The sequence below is a fragment of the Sapajus apella genome, unplaced genomic scaffold (assembly GCF_009761245.1).
Source record: "Sapajus apella isolate SASKATOON/1434 unplaced genomic scaffold, GSC_monkey_1.0 scaffold49, whole genome shotgun sequence".
NCBI lineage: Eukaryota > Metazoa > Chordata > Mammalia > Primates > Cebidae > Sapajus > Sapajus apella.
Window position 1 is genome coordinate 16,738,065 of NW_022436989.1, and position 18,837 is coordinate 16,756,901.

At 45.2% G+C, this 18,837-nt stretch overlaps 1 protein-coding gene across 1 annotated transcript in view; it reads right to left on the reverse strand.

Moving 5' to 3' along the window:
• GALNT2 (polypeptide N-acetylgalactosaminyltransferase 2) overlaps nt 1-18,837 on the reverse strand; it is a 213,692-nt gene that overhangs the window by 19,596 nt on the left and 175,259 nt on the right. Inside the window, 4 exon segments of the mRNA XM_032242362.1 lie at nt 6,878-7,004; nt 11,809-11,912; nt 13,048-13,135; nt 17,211-17,298. Coding sequence (XP_032098253.1) covers nt 6,878-7,004; nt 11,809-11,912; nt 13,048-13,135; nt 17,211-17,298 — 407 coding nt within the window.

Genomic DNA, 18,837 nt, shown 5'->3' on the forward strand with positions numbered 1-18,837 from the left:
GAAATAGTGATATGAAGGGGTGGTAGTTCCATGCCCCATGTCCCCCGTGTCTGTGTGCAGTGCGGTAGGCTTTTCTAGAAGGAAAGAAAACCATGTGCTTAATTCTCATGGAGAGAACCATGATTTGCCATAAACATAGCCCCTGGGACAAGCTACTCTTGAGTGTCTCATATGCATTAAAGGCTACCATCTGCATAGGTATTAGCAGCAAATCTTGCCAAGAGTTATTTGAAAGCATTCATGAAGTAGCATGCACACAGCAAACCTCTTTGCTATCGTATTCTGGTCTTGGCTATAAGGTGGGCTCCCACTTCAAGCTATAGCTAGGCTTCCTTAAGGGCTCCATATAGAAGGCATTATGTTCTTCCAAAATAAATACAGTAAGGAGACAATGCTTGCCTTTTAAAATAACTCCTTAAAATGGTGAACCTTTCAACTGATCTGAGCTGCCATTATTAAAGTAATTTCGGTATGGGGCCTACATCTTTCATATAAGGAGATGTATATACTTTACTATTTTAGTAAAGTGGGATATGGACTGTTACTTTATTGCCATTCAACAGACAGATAAGACAATATGAATGCACTCATTCTCTAACCCAGCAGCGATACTTCTAGAAATTTATCTCAAGGAAACAATCAACTAGGAATGAAATATACATGTGAAAATACGCTCACTTCAGCTTCGCTTATAATAGCAAAAAAAGAGAGAAACTGTATGTCTCAATATGAGGAAGGAATCAAATGGAATATTCTGTGACCACTAAAAACACGAGTGTGTATCTTAAATGTTGACATAAATCATGTCCTGGACTTGTGGGAAAATAAAGGTTTGCAGAATTTCACATAGTGGATATGTATGTAGAGGCAGAAGGAAAGCCAGTGAGAAAACAAGAGAGAGAGAGAGAGAGACAGAGATACTGACAGATGAATTCATCAAATTATGAGACTGCTATGGCACAATTAGTTTGGTGATGAGACTGATGAATTTTTGCTTTCTATTAAAAAAACATATAGATTCATCAATGAGTACTTAAAATGCTGAGGGATGTTGGATTATACATGTCATTTCTCAGAAAAGCCACTAAATATTCTTAGTGGGGTTTCGGGGTCTTGCTAAGTGACCTATGCCTTAACCTATGCCTAGCCAGTTTTTAACCAGTTTTTAACTTAAATACTTATAACACCTGGCACCTGATTTCCCCAACAGGGATACGAAAGGATTTAAGAATGTCCTAGGTTCCTTTCAGCCTTAATGGTTTAAAGGTTTTATGAACTCAAGCCACACTGTTTTCAAATCACTCACGGTCTGAAGTGATTAAGTCACCTAAAAATTTCTAATTGCAAAGCAACTCTTTTCTGTCTTCGTAACAGAAAAGGATATCTAGGTAGCCTCAAAGAATGACCTCCATGTGCTGCTCAGTGCTAGTTCCTTTTCTTCATTTATCTACTGGTTCATTCAGGTACTTATTTGGTACCTACCGCCAACAGTCTTCTCGGTGTTGCAGATACACTGGCACCTAGGGAGGCTCACTTTTGTCCAGGCCCTCCTTGCTTTTGCAGGTATTTACAAGTATTGAGACAGTAAAATACTTACACATTAAAAGTCATACAAGTTGAGCATCCCCAATCCAAAATGACCTAACGTCCAAAACTTTCTGAGCACCAACATGGGATGCTGATGAAACTGCCTTTGCAAAAAAAATTAACAATGAGAAAGCTGACAGTTTAAGGGATCTGACCTGACTGACTCCATCTAACCACTAACGTCTAAACTGCGCTTTGTTCATTCCTGGGCATAGGCAGAACTAACTTTGGGAGAAACTTAGTTTATAGTTTAACTTTAAAACAAAGATGGTAACAGCTCTTTCCCAAAACAAACCCTCTTACTGTCTGGGTATCGGACTACCTCTGTTGGACTAATAAATTAGCCACAAGATTTGCAACTTCCCCAATTACCCCCGCAGATAACATCGCCATTGCAGAACCTAAGGCTGGCCTTTTGTGATGTCTTTTCAGGCTTCTGTACTTCTGATGAGTCCAACCAGATCTCTAGCTGGTACTGTGGACCCACCCAGAAGCAGACTCGGCACATACAGGAACCATTTATCACACACCTATGATTGCACCCCATCCAATCAGCAGCACCCATTCCCTAGTCCCCACCTCCCCACAGATTATCCTTGAAAAACCCTAGCCTCCAGATTTTGGGGGAGAGTGACTTAAGTAATAAAGCACCAGTCTCCAGCTTAGCCAGCTCTGTGTGAATTAAACTCTTTCTCTATTGCAATTCCCATCTTGGTAAGTCACCTTCACCTGGGCAGTGAGCAAGACGAACCCAGTGGGGGGTCACAGTGATGCCTTTGCTTTCTGATGGTTTAATATACACAAACTTTGTTTTATGTACAAAATTATGAAAAGTATTGTATTAAAGTAATATCAGGCTATGTGTAGAGGGTATATATATAAAACAAACAAATTTTGTATTTTGACTTAGATCCCACCCCCAAGATATCTCATTATGTAGTGCATGTAAATATTCCAAATTCTGAAAAAATAAAAACTCTGAAATATTTCTGGTCTAGAGCATTTTGGATAAAAGATACTCAACCTGTATAAAAGATTAAGAGAATGTGCAACTGGAAAGAGATCTCAGAAATACAGTCATATAATTCCACTTCCTTATCTTTCAGATGAGTTGACTAAGGTAAAGGGCAGCCTGGCTGAAGGTCAACAGCAGGGCTTTTTTCTTCTTTCCCAAGATGGAGTCTTGCTCTATTGTCCAGGCTGGAGTGCAGTGGGGTGATCTTGGCTCACTCCAACCTCTGCCTCCTGGATTCAAGCAATTCTTTGCCTCAGCCTCCTGAGTAGCTGGGATTACAGGCACGCACCACCATGCCTGGTAATTTTTGTATTCTTAGTAGAGACAGGGTTTCACCATGTTGGCTAGGCTGGTCTCAAACTCTTGATCTTGTGATCTGCCTGCCTCAGACTCCCAAAGTGCTGGGACCACAGGCATAAGTCACTGAGCCTGGCCCACAGCAGGGCTTTTTAATCAGGTCCATGCAGCCCCAAAATAATGAAACCCTGGGTCAACTTATTTTCCAAATCTTGAAAATACAGGCTCCTGGGCAGTGAAATACAATTGAAAAAGTTTCTCTTCTAACAAAGGGTGCAATGTCTTGAGTACTTTAACATACTGTTTCTGAAATCCACTGTTTGCTGGTAGCGATCAATGGCATTGATGTGGGGTGTCTGATATGTCTATACAAAGAATCTCATGTTACCCCAGGAAAAAGCACATATATGCACGTTTTTGTTTGATTTTGTAAAGCTTATTGTATAAGATCATATTTTTGTTTTTAATAAAGAACAAAAACGAAGTTTTGACATTTGTGAAGAAACATACTTTTTGAGAGAAGATAATTTGATCAGAAGCATTATTTGCTATTTTGGCTTATTAAAAGTTTTTTCAGAAATCAGATTCCCCGTGCTAATAATTTGACTCCTGTATAATATGTGTATTGTATAATTTGCATTTTAAAAAAGTTTTAAAAAGGCTGAGCACAGTGGCTCACGCCTGTAAACCCAGCACTTTGGGAGGGCAGGGTGGTCGAATCATCTGAGGTCGGGAGTTTGAGAACAGCCTGACCAACATAGTGAAACCCTGTCTCTACTAAAAACTGAAATTAGCCAGGCATGGTGGCACATGCCTGTAATCCCAGCCATTCCAGAGGCTGAGAATCTCTTAAACCCCGGGAGGTGGTGTTTTCAGTGAACCGAGATCACACCACTGCACTCCAGCCTGGGCGACAGAGCAGGACTCGGTCTCAAGAAAAAAAAAATTAGACAAAACATAAGCTAGCAATCTCCACGCCCACACCCACACCCACCTGAAGGCTTTCCCTATTTCAGTAGGGACAGTACACCAGCACAGCTGTGTAAAAAGCTCCCAGGCATCACCCTAAATTAATTCCCTGCTCTACCAACCTTCTCTCTGTCACCCTATTAGTAAATAACTGCCTGCCTCACCATGGAGCTGGATCTGAACCATCTCCACTGCTACACACCTGCTCCAGGTACAGCCATGTGCTGCTTAGCGACAGGGATACAATCTGAAAAATGCACCCTTAGGCAATTTTGTCATCATTCGAACATCACAGAGTGTACTTACACAAACCTAGATGGTGTAGGCTGCTACATACCTAGGCTGCATGGTACAGCATATTGCTTCTAGGCTACAAACCTGTAGAGCACATGACTGTCCTGAATGCTAGAGGAAACTGTAACACAATGGTAAGCATTTGTGTATCTAAGCACAGAAAAGGCAGAGTAAACACACAATATTAGAATCTTAAGGGACTACTGCCACTGACTGAAATGCTGTTATAGGTGCATGACTGTATCACATCTCTGCCTAGGCTACTGCAACAGTGCTCACAGACCCCTTGTTCTGGCTCCAAGAGTGGAAGGGACACTTGTACCATTGTTTCACCATAGTGTCACCTCCTTGCCACTCTGCCCGGCAGTCACATGGACCTTTCCAAAGCATAAAACAGACATTGGACACCTGCTGAAAACCAGTGGTTTCCTCCAGAATCAAGTAACATCCAAAGTTTCCCATGACCTGCAAAGGTGCATGGCCTGGGCCTGTCTAGCTCTTCTGGCCCTGTGCACTGTCCTCTCACTCTCTAGGTTCCAGCTACCCTTGGCTTCCATTTTGCTGATATGCCAAATGCACTCTTTCCTCAGCAGCCTGGATCTGCTCCTCCTGCAGGGAGTCTGGTTCCTCAGGGTCCCAGAGTGACCTCCCACCTTTCAAGTCTGAACTCACATACCACCTCCTCAAGCGTTCTCTCAACCATGCAAACCTCTCCTTCTGCCTGTCCTAATCAAATAGTAATAAATGCTATGAAGAAGATAAAATGACTGCGTTTTACCTTCTTGATAGCATTTACTACTATTTGAAATTATCTTATTTAGCTGTGTGTTTCACTGTCTACGATCAAGAGAAGGCAATCTCCCTGAGGACTGATTTGTACACTGTTCTGTCTTTAGCATGTAAGAGAATTCCCTAGGAGAATACTTGGCTATTTGCTATTGCAGAATGGCTATTTGCTATTCTTTCAGAAAGTCCTTCAGTTGGCATCTTCATGTTTACTAAAACATATCTACTGTCTATCAAGAACCATGTCTCTATATCATGATGTCTTGTGGTATACAAATTTAGTGCAGCTTGACTTTAATATCTGCTATGGTTTGAATGTTTGTCCCCTCCAGAACTCACGTTAAACTTTAATTGGCATTGTAACAGTCATAAGAGGTGAGGCCTTTAAGAGGTGACCTTTAGGAAGTGACTGTGCCATGAGGGCTCCACCTTTATGGGTGGAATTGATGCTATCATAAAGGGGAGAATTTGGCCTCCCTTGCTCTTTCCTGGCCGCTCGCTGCCCTCCTGCCATGTAATGACTCCTTAAGAAGGCCCTCGCCAGACACCAGCAAACCTTGATCTTGGACTTCTCAGCCTCCAGAACTATGAACCAATAAATTTCTGTTCATTTTAAATCACCCAGTTGGTGGTATTTGGTTAGAGCTGCATAAAATGGAGTAAGACAATGTTGCTTTTGATTGTACCTCAGATGGTTTTATGTATATATATGTGTGTGTGTGTGTATATGTGTATGTGTACGCGTGTGTGTGTGTGTGTGTGTGTGTGTGTATATATATATATAAAAAAGGAAATTTCTTTTTTTTGAGACAGAGTTTCACACTTGTTACCCAGGCTGGAGTGCAATGGCACGATCTTGGCTCACCGCAACCTCTGCCTCCTGGGTTCAGGCAATTCTCTTGCCTCAGCCTCCTGAATAGCTGGGATTACAGGCATGTGCCACCATGCCCAGCTGATTTTTTGTAGTTTTAGTAGAGACGGGGTTTCACCATGTTGACCAGGATGGTCTCGATCTCTTGACCTTGTGATCCACCCACCTCGGCCTCCCAAAGTGTTGGGATTACAGGTGTGTGCCACTGCGCCCGGCCAGGAAATTTCTTCTTAAAAAATTTTTCCATAACATTGGTGGGGGTGGTGTACAATTCTGAGAGCCTTCTTCACACACATGAAGGTTTGTGCAACTACCACCACAACCAGGAGATGGAATAGCTCCATCCCTCCCCCAAATGTCCCTGGTGCTGCCCCTCTGCAGTCACACTCCCCACTTCCCTGCCATCCCAGTTCCTGGTCACCATTGGTCTGGTCCCCATCACTGGGGTGTGTGTGTGTGTGTGTGTGTGTGTGTGTGTGTGTGTGTGTGTGTGTGTGTGTGTGTGTGTGTGTGTGTTTCAAGACAGAGTCTCATTCTGTTTCCCAGGCTGGAGTGCAGTGGCAAAATCTCAGCTCACTGCAACCTCTGCCTCCCAGGTTCAAGCGATTCACCTGTCTCAGCCTCCTGAGTATCTGGGACTACAGGTGCATGCCACCATGCCCGTCTAATTTTTTGTCTTTTCAGTAGAGATGGGGTTTCACTATGTTAGCCAGGATGGTCTCAATCTCCTGATCCTGTGATCCACCCACCTTGGCCTCCCAAAGTGCTGGGATTACAGGTGTAAGCCACTGTGCCCAGCCAAGATCTGTGTTTATAAGGCCATGACATGAGTGGAACTGTGTATGTGACTGCTTCTCTCACTTAGCACCATACCCTGGAAAGGCACCCAGGTTGTGTCCTGCATCATGGGCTGCATCTTTCAATTGCTAAGCAGTATTCCATTGTATGAATGCACCACACCTACTGAAGGACATCTGTCCTCAAACAGCCCAAGGCCAAATCCTGCCTTCAGGGTGGTCAGCAATGTTTTGGACCCCGCTCAGCCTTTCGCTACTTACCGGGCAAAGACGGTGCCGCTGCCACCCGGGAATGTATAGGGGTGCTGCTTCCGGAACACGTGTCCCACACGGCTGCACGGGATGATCTCCAGGCTGCCACCACACTGCCATACGCGGAACGAGATCTCTGAGACGATGAACAAGACACAGGTGACTGACAGAGCCTGAGATGCCCTGCTACAGCAGCCATGCCAAACAGGTGCAGAGGCCCCCCGACCATCCCATCACAGGGCTCTCATGCCCTCCGCTGCTGAAAAGAGACCCGATAAGGACCTGCCTCTTTCCAGAACCTGATGCAGAACTCTATAGGACAGGTGTTTGACATATTTGGATCTCTGGACCATAATACAATCAAGAAAGAATGTTCATGGGGAAATAGTTTTTAGATGTGGACTAGATACTTTGAGACAAGAATGCTTCTTGGTCTATTGTAAATATAAAGGCCTCCTGGCATAAGATCATGTATATCCCAGTAGCATTGTAACTGCTGAGTGACAAAACACTTGTGCTGAATTCTTCACTAGCTGACTCTCAATTATTTGCCCTTGCTTAGTGTAAGGTCTTTCAGGTCGACTGATGGCCCCATGGATGCCATGCTAACCTCTGTGACCTGCACAGACACTCCAGATGAGGTCCTGGAAAATCTGAGGTAATCGGAAGACCATGAGAAGTGCAAGAAATGATCAACCCCTACGGGGCACCTACTTAACTTTAAGACATTCTCTATTGTTCCTTATTCCTGCCCCAATTGATAAGGCCATTGACTTTGTAACTGAACTTGGACCTTGACTGTATACCAGGACTCCCTCCCAGCTTGCAAACCTAGGACCCCCTCCCAGCTTGCAAACACTGCCCTAAACTGTAACTTCTATAACTTTCCACTGCCCACCCCAAACCTATAAAACCAACTCCTAACCCACTGCCCTTCGCTGACCCTATTTTTGGATTTGGCCCACCTACACCCTGGTGAATAAACAGCCATATTGCTCACACAAAGCCCGTCTGGGGGTGTCTTCATTCAGAGTGCACATTTTAACACTTAGTATCAACGCTGTGAGAAAAGGCAACACTGAAGGTATATAAATATCTACCATTAAGCTTTATTGTTAGATATTCTAGACAACCATATATACCACCTTTCTCTAAAACTTATTAACAGACTGAACCTTAGGATGCATCTTGGCTTTTCCCATGCAGGGGAAAACAATCTCTTCCCTCAAATGGCAAAGCTTATTAAATATAAGTCCCTGTGCATTAGCAGGCTCAAGTCTCCTGGCAAAGTTTGGACTTATGGGCTATGGACTTACAGACTATACCTTATGTTCTATGGTAGTGGCCAAGGATAGTCAAGTAACTGACTGATATCTCCACCCTGCTCACAGACTTGTACCAGTCAGTAATTAACTGGCCCAGGTAGGGCTGCTCCCTGGGGAAGGCTGCTGTTCACCTGCTTCAACAAAGAACTGACCTGCAGGAGGAACGAGACGTGTAGGGCTAGGCACTCCGCATGCCTACTTATACATCAGATTGCCATAGCTTTGGAACTCAGTCGAAGCTTAGACTGACTGGTGCTCCTTCTGTGACACAAAGGTACCTTTCAACCAGGCACCTGCCCTTATCATCACTGATTAGGTGAGTGACTGGAGTCAGAGGTCCGACTGAATGCAAGAAACGGATTAAACAGAAAAACTAAGGATTTTCTGAAAGGCAAAAAAATCCCCAGTTTTTCTTCACATGGTTTGTATGACAGAAAAGAGAATTTTCCTCTCTATCATCTAGATCCCTAAGAACATGTTAGGGAGGCAGGACACAAATCACCAGAGTTAATGTGAATGACAGGACTTCAATTTTTTTAATAGCTAAATAGTGTTCCCAGGACACTGAGTGAAATAAGACAAGAACAGAAAGTTGAACACCATGTTTTCACCCATACATGGAAGCTAAAAAAGTTGACCTCATAGAATTAAAAAGTGTAAGGAGGATAGTAAAGGCTGGGAAGGAAGGAACAGGGATTTCTTCAAGGATACAAAATTACAGCTAGAGAGGAGGGATGCTGTTTGCGTTCTACAGCCCTGTAGGGTGACTCTAGGGACCAGTAATATATGACATAGTTTCAAATAACCAGAAACAGGATACTGAATGTTCCCAACACAAAGACATGATACATGTTTGAGATGATGGATATGCTAATTCCCTTGATCTAATCACCATACCTTATATGTATTAAAAGATCACTATGTACCCCATGAATATGAACAATTATCTGTCAACTAACCAATTAAAAGAAGTACAAATATACACATATAAATCTACAGAGTGTGCAGTCACGGTCACCAACACACATTGATCAGAAATAGGGTAGGACCATCACAGACCATAAAGTGAGTTGATGGTAAATCCTGCCGATAGTCAACCTAGTTATGGCAATAGGCGCCCAGACTGCCGGTCACACGGCAGGAAATACCACACAGGGGTCAGAACACCATGAGTTCCTGCTTGGGTCCGGCAAACTCATGCCTCACTCACTAGGAATGGGTGACCCTGCAGCTGTTGTGGGACTTTAACAGCCAACTCTCCCGTAGTAATAGAAAATATATGGTTACAGTCACCTGAGCATAAGCAGTGAAAGGTTTCTGACTTTACTTTTTACAGTTCCCAACATAACTTAAGAAGTTGTCTGTATTTTGGAAAATAAAATGTAAATATCCATTTGCCTCACCAGAAGATTTAGAATCAGGGGCTAGGAAATCCCCTTGGCTTCTCTATGGGGAGTCTGTTAAGCCAACGAGGGATACTTCCAGGGCTTTAGTGGGAGATTTTGAAAGCTAAGTACAACTACAGTTATCTTCAATGCTGATTTCATTTGAGGCCTATAACTTTGAGGATAATTACTCAGCAAAACTCAATGGCATTTTAATTACGCAGTTAGTGTTTACATCTTGGCTCTGAGACCCTAGGCAAGATGGATGACCTCTGCAGACCACACTCTGCTAAGAAAGCATAGATGATTCCCTGGCAGTACTTAGCACCATCCTAGCACCGCAGGGATGTAGAAAAGCATTGATTATATCCCCAAGAAGACTCACCCCATCTTTAGAGCTAAGGGTTAGGTTCTTGGTCCTCCTTTTTAATTGCTTAGATGACATAAGGACTTACATGATTAGTTAGAAAAATGGGAAGCACTAGTAATTCCAGTGGGGCACACGTTGAGGAGGTGGTTTTGGATCTTACTCGGGCCTCTCTGCACCACACACCTCTCCCAATGCGCACCCTCAGGCTGGCAATGGCCAGTAGTGTGCACAGCCCGCAGAAGCAGAAGCCAGGGCAGTGCTAAGGAGAGAGAAAGGCTCATGGCATGGCCTTCTCACATGGAAACCTGTGGGCCTGTTGAACCTCACTGGGAGTCCAAGTCCTTGGCATAACGTAGGAGAGCCCGTCATGGAGGGAAAGACGCCCCAGCCTTGCTGGGCAGAGACGTGCTTCTCCTTGCAGGGTTCATCTTCACCCCAACCTGAATGACTCAGGCCCTAGAGCCTCCTAGGCACAGCTACATCATAAATACAAACATCAAACCACAATAAACCAGCTCCTTAAAACAAATCCTCCCCTCCAATCTCTGGGTGAATGCCTCCTTAGATATGTACATCAACACTCTTCCTACGTGATGACTCAGAATGCTGGCTGATGTCTCATTTGCCTAATCCATGCTTTCAGGTAATAGTACGCACACTTCTGAAAACCACACAGTTTTTGAGAAACGGCCGCCTACGTGATAAGCTGCCCTGCTGGGCGACCGTGGCCAGCTGGATTTCCACTAAACCATTAGGGGATACCCATGGAACAGGGTGACTCAGAACTCTCCTTAGAGGGTTAACAATTCTGAAGCGTTTTGTACTCAAATGACTTGAACCCAAGCTTTCTCTAAAGGTTAATGTACCATTAAAAAAAAAAAAAACCCAAAAGGAGTTTGATCCATGGTCCCTCCACTCGCACAGTATAGTTATTGAGCCTAAAGAAGCTTTCAACATCAAACCAAGGCAAAGAAATCCTCAAAGATGAGATGTTATCACTGACTTTAACGTTATGAAACAATGGAAAAACAACAGGTTAGGCTAGTCTTTTAAAGTAACAAAAGCTTTCGAAGTCTCTATTACAGTAAAAACTACTAAAATGAGTGGCCTGTTTTTCCTCTTTCGTTGTCCCCTGTCCTCCAGGGTACACTCACCCAAGGACTAATGTACGTTAGCAACACTCAATGGCCCAGGAGAATTCGTTCAGAATGCCAAGCATTTGAAACAAAGGGCTTTAATTGAAACAAGCAAAACACAAGAACTCCGCCACCCCAAATCCTAAAAAAAAAAAACCAAATCTTTTCATCTTTTATGCAGTAAACATAAGGCTACCAATGTAGGCCACAATGTGTAAAATTTCACTGTGCCCTAACCCAGGTAAAAATTATTTGCATGGGGTTGAGAACCATTCACAAAGGTACTTAAGAAGGGATTAAGTGCCAAGGCCTCCCTGCCCCATCGGATTTTCATGATTTCAATTCGATCAATCCCACCAGCCCTCGGGGTTCATTTTCCACTCTCCACCACTAAGCATGAATCCTAGCTCCTGGACTGTTTCCCTCTGTTTTTGCAAGCCTGCATTCCAAATGCTTGGGTTCAGATGACTTGAAAGAGTTTGCATTTCCCTTCAAAGACTATCTGTTTTCTAGCATCCTCCACTCTAACTTAGGGAGGCACATTTTAACACCCAACCCAAGAGACTTTCAAGAGCAAAGGGGACGTTATAAATGTGTTTGCAAGGGTCGAGTAAGCCCAGTGAATGGTCACTCTGAAGCCTTTTAAATTTTGTTTCCAATTGGCACCCTGCCTTTTGCAGAGTGGAGGCACTTCTCTGTCCTGAGATTTGAGGCTTGTACATACCTAGGTTCTCTCCTCCCCACACATCCATCATCATGTCGTACTTCCCCAATTCTTCAAAATAGAACTTATCCATCACAAACAGCCCACCAGCAATCATGGGGGTTCTGAAGAGGCAGAAAGAAGAGGGGGGTGGGAGGAGAGGGCAAAGTCAAGGTTAGATTGCCAGCACCCTTGCACCAAGGCCAAGCCCTGATTCCCTCACAATAAGCTGATTTCAGAACAGCCACACTGCCACTGTTTTCCGCTCAGTGCCCAGGGTGCCTCTCTCTCGGCTTCACCTCTGCTGCCTTCAAATGACTCGCCCACTGCTCCGCGTGGATGTTCCCACAGTGCCAGGGGCTGGACTGAGCCTCCCCTATGCAGGTGTGACTGCTGGGGCTGGATCACTTACTGACATGCTGCCATAGGCAAAGAACTTGGCCTTTCTGTGCGTCAGTTTCCTTACAGGGTAGCTACTAGGATTACAAACAATCACGGGCATAAAGCCCTTAGCACGCTTAGGAAATGCTCCCTAGCTTCAGCTCTCATCATCACTATCACAGACGAGGCTCCACCTTCTACAAGGAAATTCACCATGCTCCTCACTTCATCACCCCAGGAATGGGCTGGCAACAGATGTACACTGAGCTCCCTATTTTGTTCCCAGAAAAGATGCTCCGTGAATTCAGTGTAAAACACTGGGAAGGTGTACAGCACACTGCAGATGCTGGCTAAATGTCAGCAAGTGTATTTCAGCAGTAAGTGCTCTGTGGATGCCATCTCCCTTAACCGTGTGCTGACTTGCAATAGGTGGCCCTGTTCTCTCACCAGCTAGAGAGGGCATCCTGACTCTCAACCATGAAGCCGACTGCCTGGCCTGGGAATCTAAAAGCATGGGCTTCATGAGCACGGGTTCCCCCCTCTGCAGTCAGTCTCCTGCTGCCCACCAAGCCCCCTTCCCTGGGCTTGGGGACCCCACTCAGCTACGGAAACGCTCTGTGTTATCAACATACAGGAACGCACACACCTAGCAGACATGCCTTATAAACGTATGTGAGACTTTGACTGTGGAAAAGAAATCTCCAAGAACTTTATTCTATGGCCTGGTAGAAGGTGCGCATCTCTGAGCTAAGATGAAGGGAAACGGGAGGGCAGGAGGTGAACAGCCCCACCGGGTCTCCAGGCGGCACAGGCCCAGCAAAGAAGCCGGAACCTGGAGTCTCACCTGGGAGGGGCACCCTGAAGGATGCTGGCACTTACTTTATAGGGGCGACTGGGTTCCCCTGCCGGGACCTTCTCTGCTCAGGCGTCATATAATCCCACTTGAATACCAAGTTCCAATCAAAACCTGCCAGCAAGGAAAAGAAACAGGGTGTTGACAAGAGACTGGCCACTTCCTCCAGACACTCCCATCCTTCACAGCTTAAAAATATTCGATGTTTGGACAGAACTCAATGAAAACCAAAACAAAGCCAAAAAAAAAGGTGCGGAGGAGAGAGAAGGGGATGGGGGCGTGGGTGTAGTTGGGAGAGACAGGCAGGCAGGGAGGGTGAACACTGAATCTTCTCTCCACCCCTCCCTAAAGAAAATGTGAGTCAGGCTTTTCTGATATTGAAATGTCTAAGAACAAATGCAAAATGGGGAGAGAACTGGGGTCTGTGAGGCGATAACCAGGGCATGTCCAAAGGCTGTAAGGTTGGGAGGAAAGAAAGCACCCAATATGAAAATCAAGCCATCGCACCTCCAACACTGCCCCATGGGAAGCGAATGCTGGGGAGGGAACGAGGCTCTGTTAGTTCCCTGAGCCTGCAAACTTCAGACTGTATTTGCAGCAAGAGTGGAGTGGGGACATGGTGGGAATGTGAAAACTTTAAGTGAAAATGAGCCAGTGGAAGTTGGCAAGCTGGGCAAATCAGCTTCAATTTCTGATATAGTTGGCACCTGTTGCATTTCATTTCTGGAGTCCATAGACCACCAAGGATGGAAGGACTTGGACCTTGTATCTGGACTTGGTTTTGGGCATCTGCAGGGCCTCAGGTCTCGCCCTCGCACCCAGGGTCACACGCAGAGTGCCTCTTGGAGGCCAGCAGGCCCCACCCGCTGAGCTGTCCTGGCGCATCGGGAGGCCACTTCTCGGCAAACACACGGCCCATAGTGCTGCATTTCCAATTCCAAGAGCCTGACAGCCAAACCTAATGACTTAGGGCCATGTGTCTTTCAATCCTGCGCCTCTTAAGCTCTCTGCCATCAGGCTTTTTGTCAACAGAACTTTTGCAATGCCCAAGTTTGGATTTGCCTGCATGCTTTGAATTTATAGTCTGTTCACCCTGATGGCCCCAGTGACTGAAGGATGGCAGGTGGGGATTTCTGAGTGTCCTGGCCTGGCCAAGAATTTATGGCTCTGGACAAAGAGGTCTCCCAGCTTTCTCACTGCACGCTAGAGGGGGCTCAGGCAGAGAGAGAGGGAAACGGACAGGGGTCCAGGCAGTTGGGACAGGAATGCATGAAGGAGACCCACACAGGTTCCTGAGCTGGCTCTATCATGGTGCCTCAAAGGCAATGAAGGCAAACCAGAAAAACAATGTCCTGGCTGTTTCACCACTAGAGAAGGTTAAGGATTGACTTACATACCTTTCCCTTATTTTTTTATGTTTACTATTATCTTGTTATTTATTTTATTAATTTGGTCCAAAGAGAAAGGCTATAGCAGATTAAAGATCTGCTAGAAATGCCACCCTTCATTTTTTTTTTCTAAAGGAATTTCATAAAATGCTCTTAGGGTGAATGTGGCCTCATTCCTCTGACTCAGAAGTCCTGTGCCCTCACAGAGCACCTCGCTGTTCCTTCCTGCCCCTGCTCAGACATATGCAGCTGCTTTGGGAGAAATAGAGCCTGGGAGATCTCAGCTCTTCCAATACTTGGGGAAATACAACATTTCTGGCTATCTAAGGATCCATCCTTTTAAATGTCCCCATTTACTTCTTACCATTTATTGGAAATCTTTCCTGAATTTTATGTTTCCCACCTTAGGTACAGTCCTCCCAACATGCCCACCCTCCCACTGATGTCTCATTCCATTATGCCCTGTGTAGCCAGCACAATCATCATCCCGTTTCCCAGATGGGGAAGCTGAGGAGCAGAGGCAAAATGGCCTGTCCACGATGACCGGGCCTGTGAGAGGCAGGTGGGGCCAAAGGCCACAATGTCTAGGACCATGGCTGAATCCAAGTATCTGTCTCCTGGGGTTAAGGCTTGTTTGCGTATGTAAGTATGTGTGTGTGAATAAACAAGGTCTCACTCTGTCTCCCAGGCTTGAGTGCAGTGATGTGATCTTGGCTCATGCAGCCTTTACCTCCCAGGCTCAAGTGATCCTCCCACCTCAGCCTCCTGAGTGGCTCCACCACACCCAGCTAATTTTTTTTCATAGAGTCAAGAGTCTTGTTATGTTGCCCAGGCTGATCTTGAACTCAAGTGATCCTCCCACCTTGGCCTCCCCACAGTGTTGGGATTATAGGCGTGAGCCACTGCACCTGGCCAAGGCCCACTTTTACAGTTTTACTATCTTCTTTTTTGATGTTAAACTGTCAGTTGACCCTCTGCCCAGTGTCTACCTAGAATAGTCCACCTTCTAATCAGCTAAGAATGTTAGGAGGTAGGAAAGAAACCTTATTTACACAGAGAAAGTTAAGGGTTGTCTGACAAAATCTTTCCTTTATTTTTTTTATGTTTACTATTATCTTATTATTTGTTTTATTAATTTGGTCCAAAGAGAGATGCTATAGCAGAATAAAGATCTGCTAAGAATGCCACCCTTGATTCTTTTTTCTAAAGGAATTTCATAAAATGCTCTTAAGGTGAATGAGGGTACCCAACAGCTGCAAAAGGGTTCTCTGATTTCACATGTAAACAATCAACAGACCTGGGAGAAGGCCACTGGTTTACTTTCTAGTGAATTGCAAAAGCATAAGGCAAAGACTGACATTGTTTAGCAGCTTAGCACAGCCTCGGCTGACTTCTTGGTTCTCAGCTGAGTTCTTATAGGTGAGGCTTCCAACTTGCTGAGTTTCAGAGAGTGAAACCTTTATTAGCGGGCTATAGCAGAGCCCCTTGGGGCACAGGTCACCCCCTCCACTCACCCATCCTGGAACACAGGGACAATGAGTAAAAGCCAGGTGCAACCTGACCGATTCCTTACAGAGTGGGGTGGTGTGACTCCTGGCCATGGAGCATTTTCATGTGATCGGCAGTTTTCCGGCACAGTCCAGGAGCCCCTGGTGCTATCATGTTTATGCAAGACAAAACTTTACATGTGTCTTTCCATCCTATTCAATCAGAATCTAGGTGGTATTTTCTGGGGGCTCCAGGCTGACGGAGAACGGGAATACGTACAGCTAGTGCTCAACTTATGGCCACAATTGGTTCCGACAGACCGGTCGTAACACGATTTGTCATAAGTTGAGTAGGCTATATGCACGTGGAGATGGTAGTGCTGCCGGAAGCTGGTCCGCACTGTTGTAAGCCCAGCTGGGCAACATTTGCGCTGCCAGACGCAGAGCAGTCGTGGCTAGCGATTGTGGTCGTAAAGTCGAATGGTCGTAAATTGCATAGGTCCTAAGTTGATCAATACCTGTACTTGCTTCATTTTGTGTTTTAACAAGTTCTCGGCTTTATGTCTAACACAGAAAATGTTGATACACGCGACCCACACCGATGAAACCTCTTTGAGGCCTTCGATAATTTTTAAAAGAGTAAGTAAAGAGACAAACTACTCTTGGGGATCCAGGGTAGGTGCTGTGAGGACATACAGGAAACTGGTGTGGTCATTCTGATGAAAGGGGACCAGAGTGAAGTAGGCACAGGTGTGTCGGGCTAGGAAAGTGAGGTCAGAAACCAAGACACACGCAAGGTGCCGAATCAGCAGAATGGGGTCATGTGTGGGCTTGGTGAGGGAGAGAGGGCTGACGATGACACAGGTCTCCATCTGAGCAACCAGCAAGAGGCCAGGCTGTCAGAGACACAGCCTGGGTGAGCAGAGAAGGCAAAGACAGGCTCCAGCCCCCTGAACCCCAAAAAGCCTCAGATCCATGAAACTTCTTAGCCCAGACCTCTGCAAGGAGAGCTTTATCATCTCTGATCATAACGGACGCCATAGCTGTTCATGGAACCATATGGCTTGCAAAAGCAACAGAAGGTCAAGCAGATAAGAGGAGAAAGGGAAACCTAGGAAGCTCTTTAAGGGAGCAAGACTATTTTTTTCTCTTTATGAAGTCCTATTTGTTAAGCACACAGGCACTTTTCACTCGGAACACACCGTATGGCATGAACACTGTTGTCGCTGTCATTCCTAACAATGAGAGGGAGTGGTGATCAGATGCTGGCAGAGATGGGATGAGCTAGGCAGGGGCAACATGATGGACACCTACCGCCCTTCAAGTCGGCAGATGCCCCCACGTACTGAAAGTTGTCCATATTAATGACATCGATGATGGGGGACACAACCCGAGTCCTGTCCTAAAATACAAAGAGAAGAAGGAGTAGTTATCAAAATCCCAGCAAACAAAAAACTCGCCCAACCACAGAAGGCATCAGTGTTAGGCTGGCACAGGGCAAACCCGACTGGCCCTCACCACCTACTTCCCTAGGCCCACGAGAACCCAGCTTCCCCACCCAGACCCAGAAGGTCTTGCTCTTGGCCACTGCAGCTGTGCTGTGGTCTGCTGGGAGGCAGGGAGGAGATCAGGAGTAGTGCACAGCAGGAGTCACTCTAGGAGTGGAGACGCCCATGGTTATGGGACAGGCAGCATCAGTTCACCCAGCTAAAAGCAAAAACTATGCTGTTGTGTCCCAAGGGCCCTTTTGTATTTTCCCAAATATCATCAGTGATTTGTGAGCTGCAGCAAACCTCAGGAATGGAATCACTGCTAAGATGCCCATACACCAAAATTAGGAATATATTTCTATGGATATATGTGGGTGTGGGTGTGTGAGATATGGTAAGTATCAGTATTATTACAGCAGAAAGTTAACCAAATTAACTAGAGATTTCCAAATTCTAAGTTTGCCTTATCTGTGATTCTACCAAAAAAAAATTTTTTTTTTCCTTAGACGGAGCCATTTCTTTATGCCACAACATTGTCATTGTTGTGGTAAGAGTTTGTGAACATAAGGCCTTTTAACGTCTCTAACCTCTTTAAATTCAAATGACGGATGCTGGTGAGAGACCCTGGACTATACCCCATGCTGACAGTTAACCAAAGAGCAAGTGTTTTTCTTGAGCCACTTACAGAACCCTTTTAGCCAGAAAAAAGGCTTAGAAAAATAACTTAGTAACATAATCAGCAGAGCTAAGAACATACCACATCAGAGGAACACATGAAGGAACATGCTGATTAGGAACACGTGAACACTGCAAAGCTCCAAAACACCCAAGGGCAAGTTTACAGGGAAAAGTAACCTGTGTAGTGTGCATTGAGGGCAGAGAGGAATACAATTTTCCCTGCCTGGCTCAGACTGGGTCTAAATGTAGGAGTTAAAGAATATAATCTACTTTACATTTTGTTTCATAAGGCTAGATTTACTGAACATTAATAGGCTCGGGATTTTCTCTCCTTAATTTAGGAGTCGTTGTTCGAAATAGTTCTGACAATCTGCCCACAGAGCTGGGTGGCCTTCGCACACTCAAACACTGTGATGGCAGCTTTGGTTTTGACTCCGCTTCTCTATGAGACAGCCTGGTGGAGTGCAGCCTGGGAGAGCAAGAAGTTGTGGGGTTGAGGTGGGTGGGGATTCCAGGATGGGTGGTTCTTTGATATAGCCGTGTGCTATGTGTTAAGAGAGGGGCTCAGATGGGGATTTAATGAAACTGGCTTTGCAATCCTGGCTCTGCCGCCTGTAAGATTGTGCATGCATTATTAAAGTTCCCTGAACCCCAGCTCATTTACCTGTCAAATAGAGATAACAAGTGCATTAAAGGTAACGTATAAAAAAGGCCTAGTATGTGACTCAAACTTGATAAAGGGTAGTGAATATGACTTTCATAATTACTAGCAG